The sequence below is a fragment of the Canis aureus genome, chromosome 15, assembly GCF_053574225.1.
Source record: "Canis aureus isolate CA01 chromosome 15, VMU_Caureus_v.1.0, whole genome shotgun sequence".
Lineage (NCBI taxonomy): Eukaryota > Metazoa > Chordata > Mammalia > Carnivora > Canidae > Canis > Canis aureus.
The window spans coordinates 46425173-46448732 of NC_135625.1; the positions used below are offsets into that span (position 1 = coordinate 46425173).

At 48.9% G+C, this 23560-nt stretch overlaps 1 protein-coding gene across 4 annotated transcripts in view; it reads left to right on the top strand.

Moving 5' to 3' along the window:
- PTPRN2 (protein tyrosine phosphatase receptor type N2) overlaps positions 1–23560 on the top strand; it is a 723767-nt gene that overhangs the window by 295963 nt on the left and 404244 nt on the right. For 3 of the 4 annotated variants that reach the window (XM_077849498.1, XM_077849500.1, XM_077849501.1), the window contains 3 exons: positions 12678–12881; positions 14088–14128; positions 17608–17966. In XM_077849498.1, coding sequence (XP_077705624.1) covers positions 12678–12881; positions 14088–14128; positions 17608–17966 — 604 coding nt within the window. The remainder of the gene's footprint in view (positions 1–12677; positions 12882–14087; positions 14129–17607; positions 17967–23560) is intronic. The other variant, XM_077849499.1, reaches the window with a different exon arrangement.

Here is a 23560-nt window from a genome sequence, read left to right on the forward strand (position 1 = left end):
TTCCGTGATGATCAGATTGCTGTGGAAATTGGTTTGTTAGAGATAATCTGTTGTGCTTTCCACCCGTTACAAAAGAACAAATGGTTACTGAGCAGAGTATGAATAATGGGTGTGTAGAAAGAAGACAAAAGTCGCATCCGTGTCTCGTCTGAGGTGAGGGCCGTCACAATGGTATGTCCACCCCTCTAACCTCTGTGCACTTGTGGCCCAGGACTAGTCCTTCCTCCAGCCAGAGACTACCACTCAGGCAGGTCCTGGGAACTCTGCACATCCTTACATGATAAAAATGGACCATCTTAACCATTTTAAGTGTACAGTTGAGCAGCATTAAGGGTATTCAAGTAGTTGTACGACTGTCACCACCATCTCTCCCCAGAACATTACATCACCCCAAACTGGACTCCGTCCCCACTAAACAATGACTCCCTATCTCCCTCCCCCAGCCCCTGGCATCCACCCTCTACTTTCTGTTTCTATGGGTTTGATGACTCTAGGGACCTTGTAGAAGTGGAATTGCACAGTATTTATTCTTTTGTGACGGTTTCATCTCACTTAGTATAAAGTCCCCAGGGTTCTTCCATGTTGTAGCAGGTGTGAGAATTTCCTTCCCATCTAAGGCTGAGTGATAGTCCATTGTATGGATAACACCATATGTTGTCCATCTACTGATGGACACTTGGACTGCTTCTACCTTTTGGCTATCGTGAATCCTGCTGCTATGACATATTTGAATTTCTGAATTAACTTTTGCATTATAAAATTTGCATATTTCAGAAAGATCCAAATAGTACAGAGTATACAGAGTGAAATCTGAAGTGTCCCTCCCCATAACTGGTCCTTCTATGACTGCTCCATGCTCAGATGTAAATGCCTGTCCTGTGTGTCTGTGTCTTTCAGATTTCCCACCAAAACCAATGATCCATACATGTACCCATACATCTGTGTTTCCACAAATGGAATCCTAGTGTTGAAAGATACTGGAACTTGCCCTTTGAGTTTTGGATAGTTTGGGTGTCCCTCTGTGTTAGTATTTCTCGACTTGCCTCCTTGCTGGAGGATGCAGTGTCCTTCATATCGCTGCTCCATTGTCCAGTTAATGACCTTGGAGCATGCTTGTTTCATTGTACATAGTAGTTAGCATTTTGCTGCATCTCTAAATGTGTTTCCATTACACTTTTTATGGAGGCACCACAGTTGCTGTATGTATGTACCGTAATACACTTAAATTGGTTCTGTATCTAAGCTGTTGACCCTTGAACCGTGTGGGGATTAGGGGTGCCAACCCCCTGTGTGGTTGAAAATCTGCACATAACTTTGGACTCCCAAGACCTTAACCACTAATAGCTTATTGTTTACCAGAAGTCTTACTCATCACATCAACAGTTGATTAACACATATTTTGTATGTTCTGTATATTACAGACTGTATTTTTGCAATAAAGTAAGCTAGAAAAAAAAAGGAAATGTTATTTAAGAAAATCATGAGGAAGAGAAAATGTATTTACAGTACTCTGTACTATAAAAAAATCCATGGATGGTGGACCTGCCCAGGCCTAAGCTATGTTGCTCAAGGGTCAACTGCATGTCTATTAAATATATATTGTTGTTGATCTTTGCTCTTCATATAATGCTGTATTAACATCCTCATGCATAAATCTTTTCAAACCATAGAACCTCGATTGTGGTTTTTACCAGGCTCACTGGTCACTGAGTTTTAATGAAGCCCTTTAAAGTCACTATTTTCCCTTTTTTAAAACAGACTATTTTTTTTTTAGAATGGTTTTAGGTTCACAGCAAAGTGAAGTGGAAGGTATAGAGATTTCCCATATAAATTCAGGCTTCACACATGCAGAGCCTCCCCCATAAACAACATCCTCTAATCTTCTACCAGTGTTAAATTGGTTACAACTGAGGAACCTGCATTGACACGTCACTATCACTGTAGTTAAGGGTTTCATTAGGGTTCACTCTTGGTGTTTTACACCCTTGGGCTTGCACAAATGTACACTGACATGTCCATCATGATAGGATCCTACAGAGTAGTGTCACTGCCCTAATAGTCCTCTGTGTCTCCTGGTTCATCCCTCCCCATCCCAGTCCTCCAACCACTGATCTTTTTACTGTCTCTGTCTCCATAGTTTTGCCTTTTCCAGAATGTCTTAGAGTTGGAATCACACAGTGTGTAGTCTCTTTAGATTGGCTTCTTTGACTTAGTAATATGCATTTAAAGTGTTTCCATGTCTTTTCATGACTTGACATCTCATTTCTTTTTAGCACTGAATAATATTCCATTGTCTGAGTGTACAAAAGTTTACTTTATCCACTCACCTACTGAAGGACATCTTGGTTGCTTCCAAATATTGGCAGTTACAAATAAAGCTGCTGTAATATAAACATCCAGGTGTGAGTGTTTGTGTGAACATAAGTTTTCAGCTTCTTTGGGCAAGGAATGTGGTTGCTGGATGTAGGAGTTTTATATTTTTGTGTTGTACAGTTAGGCTTGTAATACATTTTGAGTTAGTTTTTGTGAAGCATGAAGGCCTGTGTTTAGATTTAGTTTTTTTGCATGTATATGTTCAGCTGTTCCAGCAACATTTGTTGAAAAGACTATCTTTGCTCCATTGTATTGCCTTTGCTCCTTTGTTAAAAATTAGTTGACTAGTCTTATGTGGGTCTGTTTCTGAGCTCTCCAGATCCATACATCTGTTCATTTACCAGCGCCATAGTGTCTGGATTACTGTAGCTTTAGAATAACTCTTGAAATTGAGTAATGTCAGTCTTCCATCCTTTTTCTTCTTCAATATGGGGTGGCTATTCTGGGTCTTTTGCTTCTCCATATAAACTTTGGAATCAGTTTGTCAATATCCACAAAATAATTTGCTGGTATTTTGGTTGGGATTGCATTGAATTATAGATCAGTTGGGAAGACCTGACATCTTGACAGTATTGGGTTTTCCTATCCATGAACATGGAATATCTCTCCATTTATTTAGTTCTTTGACTTCTTTTGTCAGAGTTGTGTAGTTTTCTTCATATGGGTTTTATAAACATTTTGGCTAAAGTCACTCTTCCAACTCAAGTCTCAATGATGACAACTAAATAATTATGCAAACCACCTGAGGGGATGATGATGCATCATCTACAATTTTCTAAACAGTTAACTGGAGCTAATGACAAATAATATGCAGTATGCCCACTGGTAGAAGCTCCCAATCTAATTCTTGCTCACTGATAATACTCAAAACACAACCACATAGGAAACAAAACTTCTAACCAATCTGTTGGAATTTTTTCTTTATCATCTTGATTCTACATCTTGTGGAGCCTGGACTAGGAAATAGGATAATTTAATTCAGAGTATTGCTCTACGAACTTTTGGTCTAGGTATTTTGTATGCTAGCTTCTTCCCAGCATGCCTTGTTGTTTCTCCTAATCAGGTGTCTTACTACATTATAGTTTGAATGGCCAAGGTAATGAGTTCTCCACCCCCCCCCCAACCTGTACTAAAATGGATTCTGTTGTGCTGATATGGAACATTTACTGGGGTGGAAGTCTGAAGGCCTTTCTTTACTGGCTGTGCAGTTTTCTATGTGACTCTTAGCAAGTTTACTCATGAATTCACTCATTTGCTGAACACCTGCTGAGTGCTAGCCAGTCACATAGCCTTTCTTATTCTCTTCCTTCATTCAAGATAAGAGTGTTGTGATAAGTATATTTTTAAGCCTCTTCCCATTTGAACTTCCCATGATTTTGAAGTCCTGCATTTGCCAGTTGTATTGTTAACTTTTCTATTTGTGTTGATGGTGGGAGTCCCAACCTGAAAATTCATACAGAGCAAAGAGTATACCCTGCATCCCTCAATCTCAGGAGGGTACTGAACCAGGTCTTTTCATAGATTATAATATTGAAAAACCAGATTCAAGTGCTTCTATCACCCTGGAGAATATATGTCCACAATTTTGCAGTCATTTGCACTTTAAAGGAAGTACTGCTGCATTTTTCATTTTCTAAAAAAAAAAAAAATCCATCCACATTTGAGTGAAGACCAGTGTTGCTCTAAACTTTTGGTTAAAAAAAAAAAAAAAAACAGGACCAGATTGATCACTTAGTCACTGGAGTAAAGAGTCTGCTTCTCGGAGCCTGCTCCATGAGGAAGTGTCAATAAATTCTTCATCCTGGCTACATGCCTTTCCCTGGGGTTTATCTAGGATACAAGGAAGAAGGCACCTGTGTTACCAAAATACCTCTCGTTTCAGTGCAATTTAGTCTCACATTTGGTATAAAATGCCTGAAGCTTTTATTTTAGCTTATCACCATGTTGTGGGGTCAGCAAATAGTCTACTCTTTCCCAGGGTGGAGGAGAAGCAGAAGCAGGGCAAGGGAGTCTCTGGGTATCAGTCTGTGGCTTATGCAGCAGGAAAATGGCTCCTCTTACCTTGTCTTTTGATCCCACCCCACCTGCCCAGTATCTTTGAAGTGGGAGGCACCTGAATGAATGGGGGTGCTCAGCTGTGCAGGGAGAGCAGCTGGTGTGACCAGGGATCCTAACTCCACATTGCCCCAATCCCATGCCTTCCTTCTTGCCTCAGACACCACTTTCCTTGACTTCTGCACCAGCAAAGATTCACTGTTCAGATTTGAAAGGAGCCTGGGGAGTCATACACTCTGCTCCCATATAACAACATATCTGGTAGATGAACCTACAGCCTTCCCTTAAGCACTTGTGACCTCATTGCTTCCCTGGGAGGTCATTCCATAAGGAACCTGATGTGTTTTCTAGAAAGTTCTTTATATAGAGTAGTATGGAGTTAAAATTTGCCTTTATAGATGGATAATGGGTAGGGCACCTAAAGATAACTTACTACAACCATTATTCCTGTTGCTTTCCACCAGGAAGGCCTCCTGAAACAACACAGAACAAGTGCACTCTCCTTGTTGCCTATCAACCCTCACATATAATGTCAGCTTCCTGACACATTTCCAACTGAAAACTCTGGGTTAGTGGAGACCACTGAATCTAGTGATTTTTACCTTCCAAAGGCATAGAATGGGTCTCAGGAAAGAGCTGAAGGGTCAGAGGCAACCTTCCCTTTCTCTCATGTGAGAATATCAGTGGCCCCCAAAGAGCGGAGCCAGGGTGTTGAGTCCCCAGGGCACTGTGGGGTAGTGACTGGTTTGGATGTGATCATAAGTTGAGTTCTTAGCTACAGATATGTATTAACTGTGCACACTGTTCCTCCACCAGATAGAGCTACTAGGAGGGAATTAACAACTCTTGCCATTCAGAGGGTGTTTCTATGACTGGGATCCAAATATTCTGCTGGTTAGCTTATTTGGCTAATGTAGAAAAAATTCAGTTAGTACTCTTGGCCATCTCTGTAAAGTTTTTTTAAAATTATTTATTTATGATAGTCACACAGAGAGAGAGAGAGAGAGAGAGACAGAGACATAGGCAGAGGGAGAAGCAGGCTCCATGCACCAGGAGCCCGATGTGGGATTCAATCCCAGGTCTCCAGGATCGTGCCCTGGGCCAAAGGCAGGGGCTAAACCGCTGCACCACCCAGGGATCCCATCTCTGTAAAGTTTTATATCCTAGTCTGGCATTTGCCATCCAGCACATGTCCAGGCCACCTTCCCTTGTCATAAGTCAGTTACCATTTTGAGTATGAAGGTTTTTATTAATAGGAATTTCAATGAAGCATCCTTTAAGAAGGCAGTCGGACTGCCAACTCCACCACCAACTGAAGTGACACAGTTAATCCAAACCTAATTTGATTTTTTTTTGTTCTTTGTCTTAGTATTACATGTTATAGAGAGACTGGGTGATGGTGATGATGGTGGTGGTGGTGATGATGGTGGTGGTGGTGGTGGTGGTGATGGTGATGGTGAAGTGATGATGGATGATGGTGGTGGCAATGATGGATGATGGTGGTGGTGATGATGATGATCATGATGACAGTGGTAATGATAATGGTGGTAGAGATGATTCTGATGATGATGATGGTGTGTGTTTAGACATGGCTACATTGTATACTTGCATATATGCATAGTGATAAAGGCATTTAAGAGCAAGAGCTGTTATACATGAACCACATCTTCCTTGTTAAAGCAATTTTGTAGTGAGATTATCCACACAACATTGCTTATTCGCTAAAGCTTATAACATTTTGTCTGAGGGACCCTATTAAGACATATAATTTCAGTAGGTCAGGCTTGTAGCAGTTGTGCTTGTGGGTTGATCTCTTACTCCAGGACTTACATATTTGATGTCCTGACATTTGTGTAATTGCTCTGCTAGAGCCCACTTGGAGCATTGAAAGCTACTTAAAATGTCATTATTAGCTGCCCGGGTCTCAGAATTATATGGTGCAGTTGATGGAACAAAAGAATGTTCCACTTTGATGCACGTGGTATTTGATTGTGCTCTGGGCCACGGTCCCTCTTCAATCCACCAGGGATAGCTGGACTTTTTAAAAAGGATTTTTGATTTCTGTTCATCTTCAAATGATTGACAGTGGATGCCTTTGAGATAACTCAGTGTGGTTTACAGAGGTGGCATGAGAGATGACTTCTGATATGCGTTAATTGTTCTCATCATAAGCTGGTCAGCCACTTTGAATGTTTTTAAAGTTGTTTTTCACTAATGAAACCTGAAAGGTTTCTTTTTTGGATGAGAGGAGACAATTTTGGGAGTTATATTTTATTATTCCATTTTGGAGACAGATACTTCATATTATAGCCATTCTAAGAGACCCATAACAAGTCTTCCCTGTTCTCTGATCTTTATCTTAAAGAATATGAGTTTTATCATGTGGGGATCTATTCCTGTTCTTCTCCAGATAATGAGAACAGACTGAAGGAAGCTGAAGAAAAAAAGATGTATGGTAACAATAAGAATTTCTCTGAGTTCTTAAATGTTGGAACAGATTATTAGAAGAGGGACACAATTTCACATTCACTGTATTAGTGAATTATTGGCTTCCCACCTCCCCCATCTTCCAGACCCTGCATTATTTTTCCATAGCTCCTGTCAGCACCAGATATTCTATGTATTTGTGTTTTCGGTTGCTTATTTTCTTTCTCTTCTGATGTGGATGAATGTTTCATGAAAGCTAGGGCTTTGTTAACTGCCTTATTCCTGCACTTGAAAAGTAGCTGTGCATACAAAATGTGCAAGGGAAGAAGGAAAGAGAGGATCTCCTGAACTCTTCTGTTTAAATTCAAGTACCTCTGGGGGGCATATATCACTGATTATCAGTAACCTTAGTGAGACCTGGAATGAGTCACCCATACCACGAGCAACAGAGAGAGGCTGCCTGAAGAGCAACCTGGGTGGGTCAGTGAGGGCAAAAGGGAGGGGCTGTTTGGACACCTGGGGACATGACCAGACCTTGGACTCCTACACAGAAGATGCACAGAGAGTTAGGGGTACAAACCTTGCCACACACAGGCAGGGATGTGAGAGTCTAGCCTGCTTCACAGCTTCATCCAAGGCCAATGTGCTGCAACCCAGGATCTGAATCATCACTGTGATCATTCTTCTGGCCCCTTTACCTGGTAGTTCCAGCCCAATAATCCCATCAGGGTGTGTTCTTACATCTGGAGACAGTAGGGCTCTGAGAGGAAATGTTCTGCCCAGGTAGACAATAAACTTTGACTCAGGGGCTTAATTTAGTCTGCAATGTTGCCACAGGGAGGTATGTGATGTCCTCTGCCCACTGCCATTAGGTGCAGAGTGGGGGTATGCAGGGATTCCACCTTGAGGAGCCCTGTTAGGATAGATGGGGGTGGTCTGACAGAGACTGGGCATGAATCCTCGGTTAAACAAGGTGCTTGGGAATGGAATGTTTTTATCCAGTGATTTTTCTGGTTGAGTTTGCATTCACCAGAAACATATTTTTGATTCAACACTTGTTAAAAGTTTCTCATAAATGTGTGGCACCTTGGTGAATATCTGGGGGCATTGTGGTGTGTTCTTCAGCACACTGCCCCCCTCAAAGGCGGGGGGCACACAGGGAGCATCACCCCACTGTGACAAGCCTTGGCCACCTGCTGCATGGTCTCTAATTTTAGGTGTTGCCTTTTCTCACCTTCTATGCCATCACTGCAGCAATGCAGGCCACTTGAAAGTGGATGTGTTGATACTGTTAGAGATATAATAAACAGCAAAGACCTGTGCTTGCTTTTTAGTCCAGGTTATTGTCTCATGTTTTTTATTGACTTTCTATTTGAAATACATTCTTGGCATTTTTAATGGAATAGTTTTGCTCAGGGTAATTCAGACCCCAAAATTATACTGTAAGATTTTTTTTAAAGACATGATTTGGGTTTATCTTTTTTTTTAAAAAATCAGCAAATTAATTGGGTTACCTTCATTAGAAATTATAAATAATAAGAGGTGCCTAGGTGACTCAGTCAGCTAAGCATCTGCCTTCAGCTCAGGTCATTACCTCAGGGTCCTGGGATCAAGCCCCATGTCAGGCTCCCTGCTCAGCAGGGGGTCTTCTCTCATTTCCTCTGCCACTCCCCCTGCTTGTGTGCTCGTGTTCTCTCTCTCTCTCTCTCTCTCTTTGTCTCTCTCTCAAACAAATAAATAAAATTTTAAAAATTATAAATAATAATTTTTAAAACTTTATTTTAGCAAAAGCCAAGTTTTATATTTTTATATTTTACAAGTTTTGTAAATGACTTTGTCAGATCTAAGTTTGTCAATTTAAAATTTGATTTCTTTTAAAAAAAAGATTTCATTTATTTATTTATGAGAGACAAAGAGAGAGGCAGAGACATAGGCAGAGGGTGAAGCAAGTTCCATGCAGGGAGCCTGATGCAGGACTCTATCCCTGGACCCCGGTATCACGCCCTGAACAGTGGCAGATGCTCAACCACTGTGCCACCCAGGCACCCCTAATTATTGATTTCTGAGAGTAAAATTTGAACGTAGATTTAAAGTTTGGAGGTTGTTTGGTTGAATTTCAGGAAAGACATTTGCCTACAGATAGGGTAATAAGTGACAGTTTGAATAACATGTCAATTCAAATACTTGTCTGTTTTAGGAGGAAAGTAAAATGACTTCTTGAGTTGTGCTGTCCTTTGATGTTCTTACATGGTCTCTATGGTTGGTCTATCCCATATATTAAGTTTGCTTAATACTCTCCAGTAGACAAGTCTCTCTGGCTTCTAAAACATTTTGATATCTATGTGTGAATCCTATTGTAGCTCTGCAGCAAACTGCCTTTAATTCATTATCCTTTCTCATAGTGATTCTTACTCAAGGTTCTGAACACAATAAGTACCCAGTACCAGTTAGTGAAGTGAAAAGGTGAACGGATGGGTGAATGGGGGAGTGGATGGGTGGATGAGTGGATAGGTAAATGGGTGGATGGGTGGATGGGTGGCTGGATGGGTGGGTGGGTGAATGGATGGGTGATGGATGATGGATAGATGGGTGAGTGGGCAGATGGATGGCTGAATGGATGGCTGGATGGATGGCTGGATGAATGGATGGGTGGATGGGTGGGTAGATGGATGGATGCATGGATGGGTATATGGGTGGGTAGATGGAGCCTGGGGTCTGACTTTAATAACTGAGGTCAACAGTTTTCTAAATGAGGGTTAATACTTAGGAGAGAACCATCTCAGAAAGCATAATCCTAAATTGAATCTTGAAGAAACCGGGAGGCAGTAGTCACCTGGCACAACTAAGCATTCTGATGGACAGGGGGTGTGTTCTCTGCTTTTTGTGTGTGGATTATGCTGAACTGTAGCTAGCACTCACCATGGACATCCAGGCTGTGTATGTGCAGTGGACTGTAAGGGATGAAAACCAGTGGAGGGCTAGGTTATTCCTGACCATCGCCTCATCATCATAATAATAGTTCTGGCTGTTAAGCACTTATGGTATGCCTACCACTGGATAAGTGATTTCTATGCCTGCCTCACTTGTCCCCGTCATACATAAGGGGCCTGAGCTCCAGGGAGATCTAGGGGCTAGTCCAGGACCACACAGTGGGAGAACTAGGGGAGAGAGGAATCCAATGGCAGTGCCATCAGCTCTTGGCTTCCTGAAGAATGTTTGGGGTGCAGTGTAGTGCTCTTTCTCCTAAGTGGCCGCAGTGCACGCCCCACCAGAAAGAAATCCACATTTCTTCATGTGAATCCAGCTCACCAGCTCAATGGATGTGATGAGACCAAGGAGAATTTTGAATGTGTCCTGAGAAACCAATGTCTCAGCCACAGCTGTAGCCAATAACAATCCTGACAGAAATCCTGCCACAGAACACCCCACTCCCTCACCACACGCACCCCTGCCCGTTCCTGCAACGCGGGGACACAGGGATATGGAGAACGTGGTGCGTGGTACAGGTGGGCACAGCAGCTGGTGCAGGAAGGAGGCAAGAGGCCTTGCCCACTGAGGCAGACAGGAGGACAGTGCAGGCCGCATCTGCTCCCTGTGTGGATGACATTGGTCATGAGCCCTACTGCTGCGGGCAGGGGCTTCTATTCCACTTTCTCAAGCCAGGTAATTCCAGAAGCTACGGAGGGCAATGTATGTACCCTGGGATGCGCAGATGCCAAGAGCGTTGATGTGTGTACGTGTGATGGACACGTGACACATCCCGGTCACCTCTGAGGGTCCCCGCCCCCGCCCCCTGCTGGCCCCACCCAGTCTGGAAGTCCCCTCCTTCCAAGAGGATCATGTGTGCTCTTCGGTGATGAAATCCCGTCTGGGCTCATCCCTGTTTTTGCATGCATCAGCTGCTCATCGTTGCTGACGCAGATGGATGGTGGGCCATTCATCCTCTCTCCTGTTGGTGGACTCAGGGGCTTTGAGAGGGTTTTCTGTTTGCTTAGCTGTTGTGAAAGAGTCTGCTTGACACGGTCTCCTGGGCATCAGTGGTGGACAATGGATCTTGAACCCATTTCTAGGTGTACGGAGGGCCACGCTCACTAAGTAACTGCGGACAGGACATCCTGGGGGCTGTAAAGCTTCCCCCTCCCGCCACCTGGGGCAAATGAGGCCTCGGCTCCACGTCTTCTCCACAGTTTGTTCTCAGTCTCTTAAAATCGAGTCATATCAGCAGGCATGAAATATGGTTTTAATTAGCCTCTCAGGGATTGCTCATAGTCCTGTGCACTCGCCATGCACTCCCGGGCCACTTGTGTTTTCTTTGCTTATTTTTGGGGTGTTTCCCTCTTTATTATTGATTGTCGTTATGGGAGTCTTTAAATATACATTCTGGACAAGAGTCTTATGCCAGAGATTTTTGTTTCATCACCTTTTAAGAACGTATTTCCTTTTTTTCCGTTGAAATGCCTTTGAATTAGGGAACCTCGTTGGAAGTAGTCTGTGTAGAGTCACCGCTGCACACCGCATGGGAAGTGCAGACCAGCCTTACAAGAGGTGGTTAGGTCCTCCTCCTGGGCCATGAAGTTTACACCAACACGTCCTATAAAGCCCACCTTCAAGAGATTGCCCCTCCTTGTGGGGTCAGCTGCCCTCAGGGGCATTGAGGGAGGGCAGGCTACGGTCCCCGCACCCGCCATCACCATACAGCTTTTCTGCACCTGCTCCAGGCCTGTTTACAGCGGGCATCACCCTCCTGGTCAGCCCAGCCCCTGTCATGTGGACACGTCTTCCCCTCCCCCTTATGCTTGAAGGGCATTTTCACTGGATACCCACTTCTGAATGAAATGGTTTTTTTTTTTTCCTTTAACACTTCAGATACGTCATTTGTGTGTGTATGGTCAACTACGTGGGCAAGATGATGTCAAAGACGCCATCCCCACAGGACGTGTACTGTCTCGGGCTCTCTTTTGCTTTAAGTCAGCCATGGCCTGCACCCTGCCCCTGCCCTGCCCTGCCCTGCGCCCTCCCTCCCGCCCTCCCAGTGTCCTTCCCGCGCCCTCCCTGCACCCTCCTCGCCCACCTCCCTGGCGTCCTGGGCCCTGGCTGCCACTGGGGGTCTCCTCCACCTGCTGTTCTGACAGTCATCCTGTGCTTCTCCTTCCCTCTCTTCTTTCTGAACTGCATTCAAGCCGCAGCTTCTGAAGTTCATGGTCTTCACCAGTTTCGGGAGTTGCCAGGGTTGGTTGTTCCCCTTCAGTTCTCTGGCCACATTCTCTGTCCCATTTCCTTCTTGCTCCATTTGTCTATCATGCCTGATATGGTTCTGCAGGCTGCTGATGTTCTGCTCCGTCTTCCTCAATTCTTTTATTCTTTTAATAAAGATTTTATTTATTTATTTGAGAATGAGAGAGAGAGAGAGAGAACAAGCAGGGTGAGGGGCAGAGGGAGAAGCAGGCTTCCCGCTGAGCAGGGACTGGATCCCAGGGCCCCAGGTCATGACCGGAGCCAAGGGCAGACACTTCACTGCGGAGCCCCCCAAGTACTCCCTTTCCACCTGTTCTTAGATAATCAGTCTCTTCTCTACATTCACTAACCATCGCCCTCTGAGGCCCGTCTGTGGCTGGGCCCCTCCAGCAAGTGTTTAAATTGCACATCTGTGCTCATCATGCATAGAACCTCCGCCACTTGCCGGTCGAGCCCTGTGTCCCTGCTGACCTGGCTAGTGCCCCCAACACCCCTGTTTGCATCACTCATTTATCTCCTTGCCTCCTGGTTCCAGTGCTGACTGTTCCTTGCTGGTGTCATCTGTGCTCACCTTTCTGTGTCCCCAGAAGCACTGATCCAGAGTCTCCTGAAGGACCTGGGAAAGCCGCCAGTGCATGCAGAGGGTGTGAGCCCCCCGGACCTTGGCAACATGGCCCACATGATTGCTACCGCCATGCAAGGTGTGGGTACTGACCTAGAGCTTCATGGTGCTGAGAAAGGAGTCCCAGGAAAGCCAGAAGAAGCCATGCAGGGTGGAGACAGTCCGCCAGGTGAGCCTCTCAGCCTGGGTTATGGTGGTCGGTGGGGTTGGGGGGTGTGCCATGACGCTGTATTGTGCAGGGCCTGGCTCACCAGGCCATGAAGCATTCCCTCTGCCGCCAGGACATGGATCTGTAGCAACGGGGTTTACCTGTTTGAACGTCCTCCTCCAAAAGCTGTCATAACAGGTGCAGCCTGTGAAGCAGTTATGTTGGAAGACAAATCACTTTTGGTGCTGAGGCTCAGAGTCAGGGACACACGGGAGTGATAGAAAGTGTTTCTGTTTGGATTGTGCGAGTGGGTAGAGTCGAATATTTGAATAATACGTGAAAAGGCTTCATTCAAATGTGTGCTTGAGGCTTAGCCTCTGAGGCTGCTCCAGGGACAGAGCAGAGCAGAGACTGCCCCTCCACCCCAGTCCCCCATGCCCGCAAGCGCTTGTACAGCTATGGGATCCCTGGAGCTGAGGGCAGAGCAGGGCTGAGCACGGCCTTGTCTCTGCCTCACTGCTTCTTGGAGTCACAGGAACCAAATGAAAGCATCTGTTCAATGCCTGGCACGCAGTAGGTGCACAAACATGTGTGCCAAAGCACAAGTGGAATGGCGCATGGCTGTGTCCTCCATCCCTCCCCCTGGCGACAGGCTGGCCTGGGGCTGGAGGCGGGGCATGGAAGAGGAGCCAGAGCTCCAGCAGGACCTGGTAGTGCTAGTCACTCAACAAACACGGAGGCGGGTGCCTCTGTGCTGGTAGGGGGATCTCACCGGTGCCTGGGCTCTAGGGCTTCACCTACACAAGTTCTGCACCGACGGCACCGCTGATGGAATATTTAGAGAAACAACCGTCATGGCAAAGTAATGGGCTCTGAAGATGTCCTAACCTGCGGGGTCTGGTGTAGATGCCTTGGTCTGCTCTTCTGGAAGTCGTGGTGGCTGCGGGCGCCGTGGGGACCAGCGGAGACCCACCGCTGAGGGTGGCGCACAGCTGTATGCTGCTCACAGTGAATCCACGTGTTGTAGCTGGTGAGGCCCTCGCCATCCATGACATTGATGGAGTGCTGGTTGTGCTGTCAACAGGAAAGTGCTCCTTCCTGGTGGCAACCTGGCTGGCATTGCTCTGCCCACCCTTCTGTCCCGGACCGTTGGGTCCTGCGGTGTGCTGCTCCACCGACGGTGGTGTTCTCCACATGGGTTCTGATACATGCTTGTGTCTTTCACAGGTGACCGAGTGCCCGACGGGGAAGATGCACGTTACAAAGAGGTATGCTGGCACGTGTCTGCATGTTGGGCTCACCCTAGACCTAGAGCTGTCCTGGTGACCTTTCTGTTCACACTTTGGGGACATGTGCATGATTCAAACGTGTGTTAGTTGGTTGGGTTTTTTTCAGAAAACCTTGGAAAAACTCGGACATTTCTAAATTAGGGAAAAAGCATAAAAAGAGCATAAAAAGCTGTGTGCATTTCGATCTACTCATGTCTACTTTCAGATTGTGTAGTAATATTTACCTGTTGTAGAAATATGGAAAATAGGGTTAATACAAATGAAAAAAATAATATTCCTTAGAATTTTCCTCCTTGGGGACATGGGCTGAGACCATTGCATCCCCACTTACATCTTTGAGATCATCCCATGAGCCCTGACACCCGAAGTTCATTTAGGTCAGACCTTCACAGGCCCTAGGTCATGTAGACCCACGGTGTCTCATGTGGTAGCCACCAGCCCCATGTGTCTATTTAAATTTAAATTCATTAAAATTAAGTAAATAAAAATGCAGTTCCTTAGATGCGCTGGCTGCACTCAGGTGTTCTTCATAACGTGTGGGTGGGATGGTCCAGATAGGGGATGTCTCCTACTGGTCAGGAAGGCCATACAGAACTGTGCTCCATCATGGGGGACACCCTCACAGGGCTCTATGGGCGCTTCCCGCTTGGGAACCTTCGCTCCTTGGTAAGGATGCGGAGTAATGACAGTGGTGTGATGTGGTTCCACGAACCCCTCTCTCGTAGTGTGGGAAACATGTCCTGGTGAGCACTTCTCTTTCCAGGTCATCTTAGGGGTTTTTGGTTTAGTGCCTTGAGTACATAGCAAATAAGAGCTCTGTGGTCCTCTTTAGCATCTCCCGGAAGTGGGGTGCTGTGTCTCGGTGAGGAGGGGACATGGCAGTTAGGGGGAGACGTGGGCCACGCTGGCCGAGCAGCAGGAGCCAGGGCTGCGGCCGACACTGATTCCGCGAACATCCTGGGGTTCTGAGGCCCCTACCTTCACATCCTGAACGGGTTAGATTTTGATTCATTTTTCTGTTACTTGCGGTACATTTTTAAGCAATTTTTTGGAAAGGGCATCTGAGCATCGTATTTTCTGAGCTCTTGTTTGTTCATTAACATCTGTTGTTTCCTCATCTCATGGAGCACAGTTTGCGTGAAAACACCACTGTCTTTCCTTCCAGAGCCTGAGGACGGGGCTCTGTTCCTCCCTGCTAACTGGCACCATTCAGGATCCAAACTGGAGCAAATGTTTTTATCAAAATACTATTTTCTTTAAATATTTCAAGACACAAAAGGAAGAATGAGGTCCCATTTCCAGTGAGCAGGGAATAATTTATTTCCCTTTCTAGTGCTTCCTTGTTTCCTAAAAACCTGTGATTGGTGAGGGTCCGGGGATCATCCTCTCGTCTCTCCGTGTAGCCTCACTTCAGAGGTGTGGTCTCACAATGGGAAGGAGGCACCTGCCGAACAAGCATGACGCCTCACTCTCGCTAGCCTCCGGAAGTCTCTGTCCTGTGCAGTAGCGGCCCTATGACTGCCTGCTTCCCGGGACGCAGTGCCGGAGGCTCGGCTCATGGGCGCTGTGCCCAGGTAGCACCCCGGTGAGAACTCTGCTCACCATCGGATCCGCCAGCCTCAGCCTCGGTGATGTGGGGCGGATGAGGAGGCCCTGTAAGCCCCGAGGTTGAGGACTAGACATGAGTCCAGGATGAGCCTGTGGCTGAGGTGGGGAGGGAACGTGCACTGAGCACAGAGCCTGGCGCACCGTCTGCTCCAAGCATGCGGGACAACGGTCCCCTTGTGCAGGAAGTGGAGGTGAGGCAGGGAGCTGCTCTGGGGAGGGACTCAGGTCCCCCAGGGGCCGTAAGGATGCACGTGTCGCCGTGACCGTGCCCTTGGGGGACAGGCAAGCCAGCTCCTAGCACAGGGCATTGGGAGGACTTGAGGGCCAACGGCTGGGGTGTCTGTGCAGCCATGGCACCGGGGGGATGTGATCCTGTGTCTCCGGGTGAGGACGGCAGCTCCAGATCCTCAGGGCCTTGGTACTTTGCTTTTGGGTGGTGTGTTCTGTGTGTTTGTTTACGGATTTTATTTATTTATTAAAGAGAGAGAGGGAGGCGGAGAGAGAAGGAGGGGGAGAGGGGAAAGAGAGAGAGAGGGAGACAGGGACAGAGGGGGAGAGGGAGAGAGAGAGGGGGAGGGAGAGAAAGGGAGGGGGAGGGAGGGGGGATAGATAGGGAGAGAGGGAGAGGGAGAGAGAGGGAGGGACAGAGGGGGAGAAGGAGGGAAAGAGAGAGGGTGGAGGGAGAGAGAAGGGGGAGGTATAGATAGGGAGGGGGAGAGAGAAGGAGAGGGAGAGGGAGGGAGAGAACGAGAGAGAGAGAGAGAGAGAGAGAGAGGATTGAGCGAGGGAAAGAGAGAGAGGGACAGACAGGGAGGGAGAAAGGGGGAGAGAGGGAAAGAGAGAGGGAGAGGGGACAAGAGGGGGAGAGAGAGAAAGGAAGAGAAGACAGAGAGGGAGGGAGGGGGAGAGAGAGGGAGATAGGGAGAGAGGGAGGGACAGAGGAGGAGAGGGAAGGAGGGGGAGGGAGAGAGGGGGGAGGTAGATAGGGAGGGGGAGAGAGAAGGAGAGGAAGAGGGAGGGAGAGAGAGAGGATTGAGTGAGGGGGAAAGAGAGAGGGACAGACAGGGAGAGAGGGAGGGAGAAAGGGGGAGAGAGGGAGAGAGAGAGGGAAAGAGAGGGAGAGAGGGGGGAGAGAGGGAGAGACAGAAAGGGGGGGGAGAGAGAGTGTGTACGAGCAGGGGAAGGGGCAGAAGGGAAGGTAATCACTCGCAGAAGCCCCACAGAGCTGAGTGGAGTCCAATGTGTGGCTGGATCCCAGGACCCTGAGGTCATGACCTGAGCCAAAAGCAAGAGCCAGGCGCCCAAGCCCCTGGGCTCTGTAGGCCCCCGGGTGCCCCCACGTGGGCTGGCTTTGAAAACATAGATGCCAAACACCTGCACTGATTTTATACAATGAGATTCTTTATGAAAGTGTATGTGTATGTGTGCAAGACAGAGACCGAGATGGAACAGAGAGACAGATACAGAGACTGAGACAGAGATATAGAGATGGGACAGAGAGATGGAGAGACAGAGATGGAGAGACAGAGACAGAGATAGAGACACAGAGATGGAGATGGATACAGATGGAGAGACAGAGGAGCAGAGACAGAGATGGAGGGACAGAGACAGAGAGATAGGGACAGAGACAGACACAGACAGACAGAGATGCAGAGACCCACTGGCAGATGCACTGCAGAGTAATGCAGACATGCGAGGCCCTTGTCCTCCCCTCAGCTGAACATGTCCCATCCAGATGTGATTCTGAATGTGGCCATGAGGGTGCCACCCCGCCCCTGCCACCCCGCTGCCCCCCTCCCAGGCTACCCACCAACTCCTGAATGTCACCTCACTGAGCCTCCTTTCTGCAGGTCCATCGTTTGAGCCTTGAACTCGGAGACCAGCTGCTGGATCCTGGATCCCAACTCTTTCTGGCCACCCCCCTCCTCTCAGAGACAAAGAAGTCAGAGACCCCACAGACAGTCCCGACATGGGAGGAGGAGGGCGCAGGGGTGGAGGACGTGAGGAGTCAGACCTACTCCAAGGAGCGGCTGGAGAGCCCACATCCTGCAGAGTCCAGATGGGGCAGCTCCAGCGAGTTCCAGCCCTGGATTCTGGGGCCCCCACAGGATGATGCCCCCCTCGATGCCCAGGGACGGCCTGGTGAAGGCCTACGGCTGGAGGTCAGGCCCTCCCAGGAGGAGCTAGGCTACATCGTGACTGGGAATGAGTAAGTGGAGACTCTGGTTCTTTCCTGGCACCCATGACGGCAGGGGGGCGGGGGGCTCTTCATCTGGAGACACGGGATGCATTCCGGGTGTCATAGGGGCAGGGGCAGCCGGGATCCAGCCCGTCCATCACTAGAGTGCGACCTATGAGCCCAGCTTGAGGGGATTCTCCACAAAACAAAGCCACTCCCAGCCTTGTACCCGCAGCCTGGACTGTGGAGCCCGTGGACGCGGCTGCCCCTGGCGGTGGCTGGGCCTGGGATTGATGCCCGCGTGCTGCCTCCATGCCTCTTGGAACCCCAGCCAGTTTTATCTGTGTCACATGAGAGCTGCCCAGGCGCTGGGACTCACTCTTGGGAGGATCTGCTCGTGGTAATGGGGTTCTCCTCCTCCTCTTGGTTCTGAGCTGCTTGTTTTGAGGGCCCGTCCCCACCCTGTATACCCAGCAGGTGGCGCATGCTCAGCCCCGTTTTTCAGGTCCTCTCCCTAATGACTCCGGCTTCTGACACTCGGTAAAGACAAAACTGTGTTTTCTTCAAGTAACAGAAAACACTGTTTCAAAACGAAAACATATCTGGCTGTACACATGCGAACGTGTGTGTGTGTGTGCATGTGCATGCATGTGTGTGTGCATGTGCATGTGCAGGTATGTGTGTGATGTGTGTGCATGCTCGTGTGTGAGCACACATGTGTTGGGTGCTGTGCATGAGTGCACTGTGTGCTGTGCATGTGTGTGCTGTGCTTGCACACACGTGTGCATGTGTATGTGTGCACGGTTGTGCACATGTGCATGTGCAGGCATGTGTGTGATGTGTGCACATGTGTGGTGGGTGCCGTTTGTGTGTGCAGGTGTGTGTGCATGCACACATGTGTGTGCAGGTGTGCAAGTGTGTGCATGTGCACAGACATAGCTATGTAAGATCCTACAGTTGCGTGACAGTGTCTGTGGTCCAGCCATGTCCTCCTCAGCAGCTTTGAGTTGCCCATGTCAGTGACTATGCAGAGCGTAGGACTCCCACTCACAGTCCCTCGTTTCTCATGTTGGTTCTGCACACCCTTGTTCTGTGCTCACACCTCCTGACCAGTCCCTCCACTGATGTGCAGCACTGGTCACAGTGCAGATGGTAGGTTTCATCATTAGCCAGAACTGAGTTCTGCTCCTGGGCGGGAAGTATCTTATTTTCAGCTCAATCCACAGACCACATATCAAAGCCAGCATAAAACTCAAGACTTCTGAGCTCTGGGTGTGTTTTTACTTGTGTGTTGACAGAAGTCCTCAGAGCTGACACCTCAAGCTTGCACCAAATACCGACTCCGTTTTCCCGAGTACACACCCCCTAGTCTCTGAGCTCTCTGCCTGGGTGGGGAGTCCTGTGCACCCATCTCCGTGGTCACACCCCCATCCCAGGGTGGGAAATCTCAGGGGTGGGTGCGTGTACCTTCCAGGGAAGCATGATGGGAGCTCGGGCATGTCCTGTGGGGGGCACAGCAGAACACCCCTCGGCTCCTCATGAATCCAACTATCCTAACAACAGTTACTTATTCTAAACTGTCAAAAGCCCTTTGTGGACTTTTTCCTCCTTTGGGAACTACTGTACGTGTGTGTGCACAGCCTCCCTGGGAGTCTTCTTGCCCCAGGACACCGGTCCCCATGTTCCAGACTCCCAAGGGCTCATCCGCTGTGCAGGGAGGTTGCTTGCAGGGAGACGCAGCTGCCGCTCCAACATCTGGGGCCCGGGGTCTCTGCGGCCTCATGAGGGCGGCAGACGCCCCACATCAGGGCCAGGAGAGGGGGTCTCATAGTCTGTCAGACTCTTCCAAGTGGCAACCGTATGTTGCCATGGACAACAGCAGATGGTGCCCTTAGAGCAGTCCAAGCCCTGGACCTCAAGGCGACTCTCAGAGGGATAACGACCGAGTTGTGGGAGGTGCCAGCGCTTCTCAAGTGGAGGGACCACCGCATCTGCCTTTCCTCTTGCTCCCTGGCTTCCTGGAGGGAATGAGGCCACCGGTAGGGCAGGTTTGTCTTTGCATTCAGAGTTTATTTTCCTGTCGCGTCCTCCTGGGCCAGAACCTGGGGACTTGGATGCTTACCTGCTACAAGCCTGGGTCAGAGAGAAATCATTATCGCGGCTCATTTCCCTTTACTTTTGCACCCTCAATTGGATGGAAGATATATGGTGCTGATAACATGGCCTCACATCAATAATTCTGTTTGCTCCCTCCCTTCAGTGGAGACAGATTGAGGTTTCCGCTCTGTTATATCAGTCGGTGATGTGGGATTCTCTGGGACAAGATTTCCCAGATCTCAGCTTCAGCTTAATGAATCAGCTGTTAATTGACAAGAATTTGATGCCGTTCTTTAAAAAAAAGGACCTCCATACACCTGGTGGTCCTCGTACCCGTGATCTGCATGCTGACCCTGTCCTCCCCGTGGGGGCTCAGACCGGGCAGCAGCTTCCCTTGGACCGGGCAGTGGCTTGGCTCTGCGCTGCTGTCTCTTCCGCCTTCTGACAGAGCGTCGCTTCTCCTGCTGTGCACGATCCTGCCCTCTACCCCCCGGGGGACCCTTCAGACTGGCTGCAGGTCCAAACGGCCGCCCCATCCTCCAAGGCTGATTTTATAGGTGCTCTGAATTCAGAAGAGATGGCACACGGAAGGCGAACTTGAAGCCAAGGGACCCATTTGGGTCCTGGCAAAGGAGAAACCACTTTTTATGCCTGATGAGATGCTCAGGAGCGTGTGGCTCTCCTGGTATTGGGGGTGGATTCGTGTGGATGGACATTTGCGTGCAGAAGACTGGCTTTGGGGAAGCGAGTGCCTGTGGGGTTGGGGGTGGGGACTAGGTGGCTGCCAGGCTGATGTGGGAGACAGTGACTACTGTCCTCAGGGTGGCAGCAGCTCGTGTGGGGACCACGAGAAGCCCTGCACGGATGCACCAGAGGGCCTGCTGCGTGGTCCAGCTTTGGTCCGCAGTTGCCCTTCAGCCCCAGTGGTGGGGATGGCCCGGCTGCTGGTGTGGCAGGGGGGAGTTGGGGGGAGGTGCAGGGCAGTGGCCCCTGGGCAGCTCCCTCACCTATCAGGTGGCGCCCCGAGGGCCTCTGGGAAGAGTGGTTGACACAGAGAGCCTCCTGGCTTCAAGCAGGTCATGGCCGAGGGTGGCAGCCTTGTGGCAGGGAACAGAGAATGCAGCTGGCCTGGAGATAAAGGAGCTTCAGTCTGGGGAGAAGGTTGCAGGCTGAGTGCCAAGTCCGGCGAGGGTGGTGAAGAGGGTGGCCCTCATGGAGGGGCCCCAGGCACCTGCCAGTTATGAGGAGACCCATTGGTTCCACATGTTCCCTGGGGTTTTCTTTCCACCACATACCCTGATGGAAGCACAGATATCGTGATGAAGTCCTCTGACAGGCTGGCTGCAGGTGCCTAGGCAGCCATCCTGGAGCCACCCACCATGTCCCTAGGGCCTGGCTTGTCTCCAAGCACGTCATCCAATGGCTCCCCTGGCCTTTCAGGTTCATATTTTTCATGAGGCAGCAGATGGCCATATGTCTCACTCTTTCCGATGCAGGACTTCCAACAGCGCAGGAAGACAACAACCCAGGCCCATCCTTGTCCCATCTGACCCCATTTGCTCCCACCCCTCATGCCACTTTCAAACAAACCCCACTTTCTTGGAAGCATCTCGGGAAATAGCTCTGAAATATAAGGAGCCTCCTTTAACCTACCACAATGCCTCAGTAGCGTCAGGTGCAGAGCCCGTGTTTAGCTCCGGTGTCACATCCACATCACAGCTTTGTTCATTGGTTGGCATTTGACACCGGATCCAGATACGTTTCACCCCCCTGCCTCAGCTGTCTGCTCTCTGGTGCCCCTGACTCACAGGCCTGCTTTCGCCCCATTGTCGAGGTTCAGATGACGTGTTGGATTTCGATGTCTGTTATGGGCTGGGATCCTAGAACTGGAGGGAATTTCAAACCAGTCTGACCTCTGACCATGGTGGGAAGCACAGTGAGAAATGCCATGAAAATGCAAATACGATGGGTGTTAAAGACAAGTCCAGGGCCTCTTGGACCAAATGGGTTCCTGATTTGGCTTAGCCATGTCTCGCCAGTCAGGAGATGCCTGAAGAGGTGACACCACACCAGGAAGGGGCTCTTTAATGGTCCCAGACTGTGGACCCCCCTTTCCCACATCTGACACTCTCTGTTATGGCAAAAGGTGAAATGGGGGGGTGGGAGGCTGCACAGAGGAAAAGGAACGACTGGAACTGCCCAGCCCACTCTGACCAAGCCTGGGACCTGGACACTGTCCACTCTGGAGTTGTCCTCTGTGGGTTCTGCAGCTCTGCTTGGGGGCTTAAGATGCAAGAGGGCCTCAAAGGGTTCTGGTGATGCTGGGACTCCATGGGCCATGCTCATATCTGATGGGTCAGCAAGGGGGTCACCACCAATACTTGCCTCTACATCTGTGTCTACACCTACATCTCCAGGGTATATCTGCACTACACCACATCCACATCCACATCCACATCTACATCCACATCCACATCATATATCTGTGTCTGTACTGAACTGTATCTCTGTCAGCATCTGCATGTCTATACCTATATCGGGTATAGACATGTGTGTCTACACCGGGTCCGCATGGTCTACCTGGGTCTACATCTGTGTCCATCTACATCACGGATCTCAATCAGCATCTGCATTTCTGTATCTATACTTAGGCCCTCATCCAAACACATGTGTCTCCTAATCACGTGTGTTGGTATCAGTACCCACATCCACATGTGCACCTCCCTCTGTGTCTACACCTGTATCACCCCTGATCTACCCTTAACCTTCACATCTGTGTTATCTTTTTCAGCTGTGTCCGCTCCACCTCTGCCCATATGTCTGCCTCCTCCTCGTGGCAGGCAGTCATGTCTGCCATCTATAGCCGCACGGCCTGGTTTGGTATCGGATTTCTATAATTGCTGGGGAAGTTTTGCTTTTCCTATTCAGGAAAAGCATCCATAGTAGGAATCCCCGGGGACCTTCAGAGCTCAACCACAGCAATTGATTTTTGAAAAGTGTCATCTGCTTTATAAGTTGACCTCCAATTAAATCTGTCTGAGTTAAGCAGTTTAAATATCACTCCTATATGGGAGAGAGGAAAAAGGAGAAACATGAAAAGAGATTCGCTAGGCTGTCAAAATTGAAGTAAACTGCAGATGACGAATGAAGACAGAAGGAAAAGGAAGAATTAGAGAAGGTAGTGTCCTCACGTAGCTCAGTTGTGGAATATTGGCTTCCCTGGGACTTTAATGACTTAAAAAAAATAAAGAAGAACGTCTTTCGGAAGAGCTGGCCATGGGTTATTGAATTCCAGCACAACCTCCCGGATTCTAGTTACGTAAAGGTCCTGTTCAAGCTTTTGATGGACTTGTCTGGTTGTTACTGCAAGCTCTGTAGGGGCGGGGGGCAGGTGGGGGAAGGAAATCATGTCAGGAGGAGCGTGGACACCTGAGGAGCTGAACTACAGCCGTGGGAAGGTGGACGCCATCAGTGCGGGGGAGGCTGGTGAGGCTGCGGGGCCCCAGCAGGGGTTTGGGTCCTGGCCC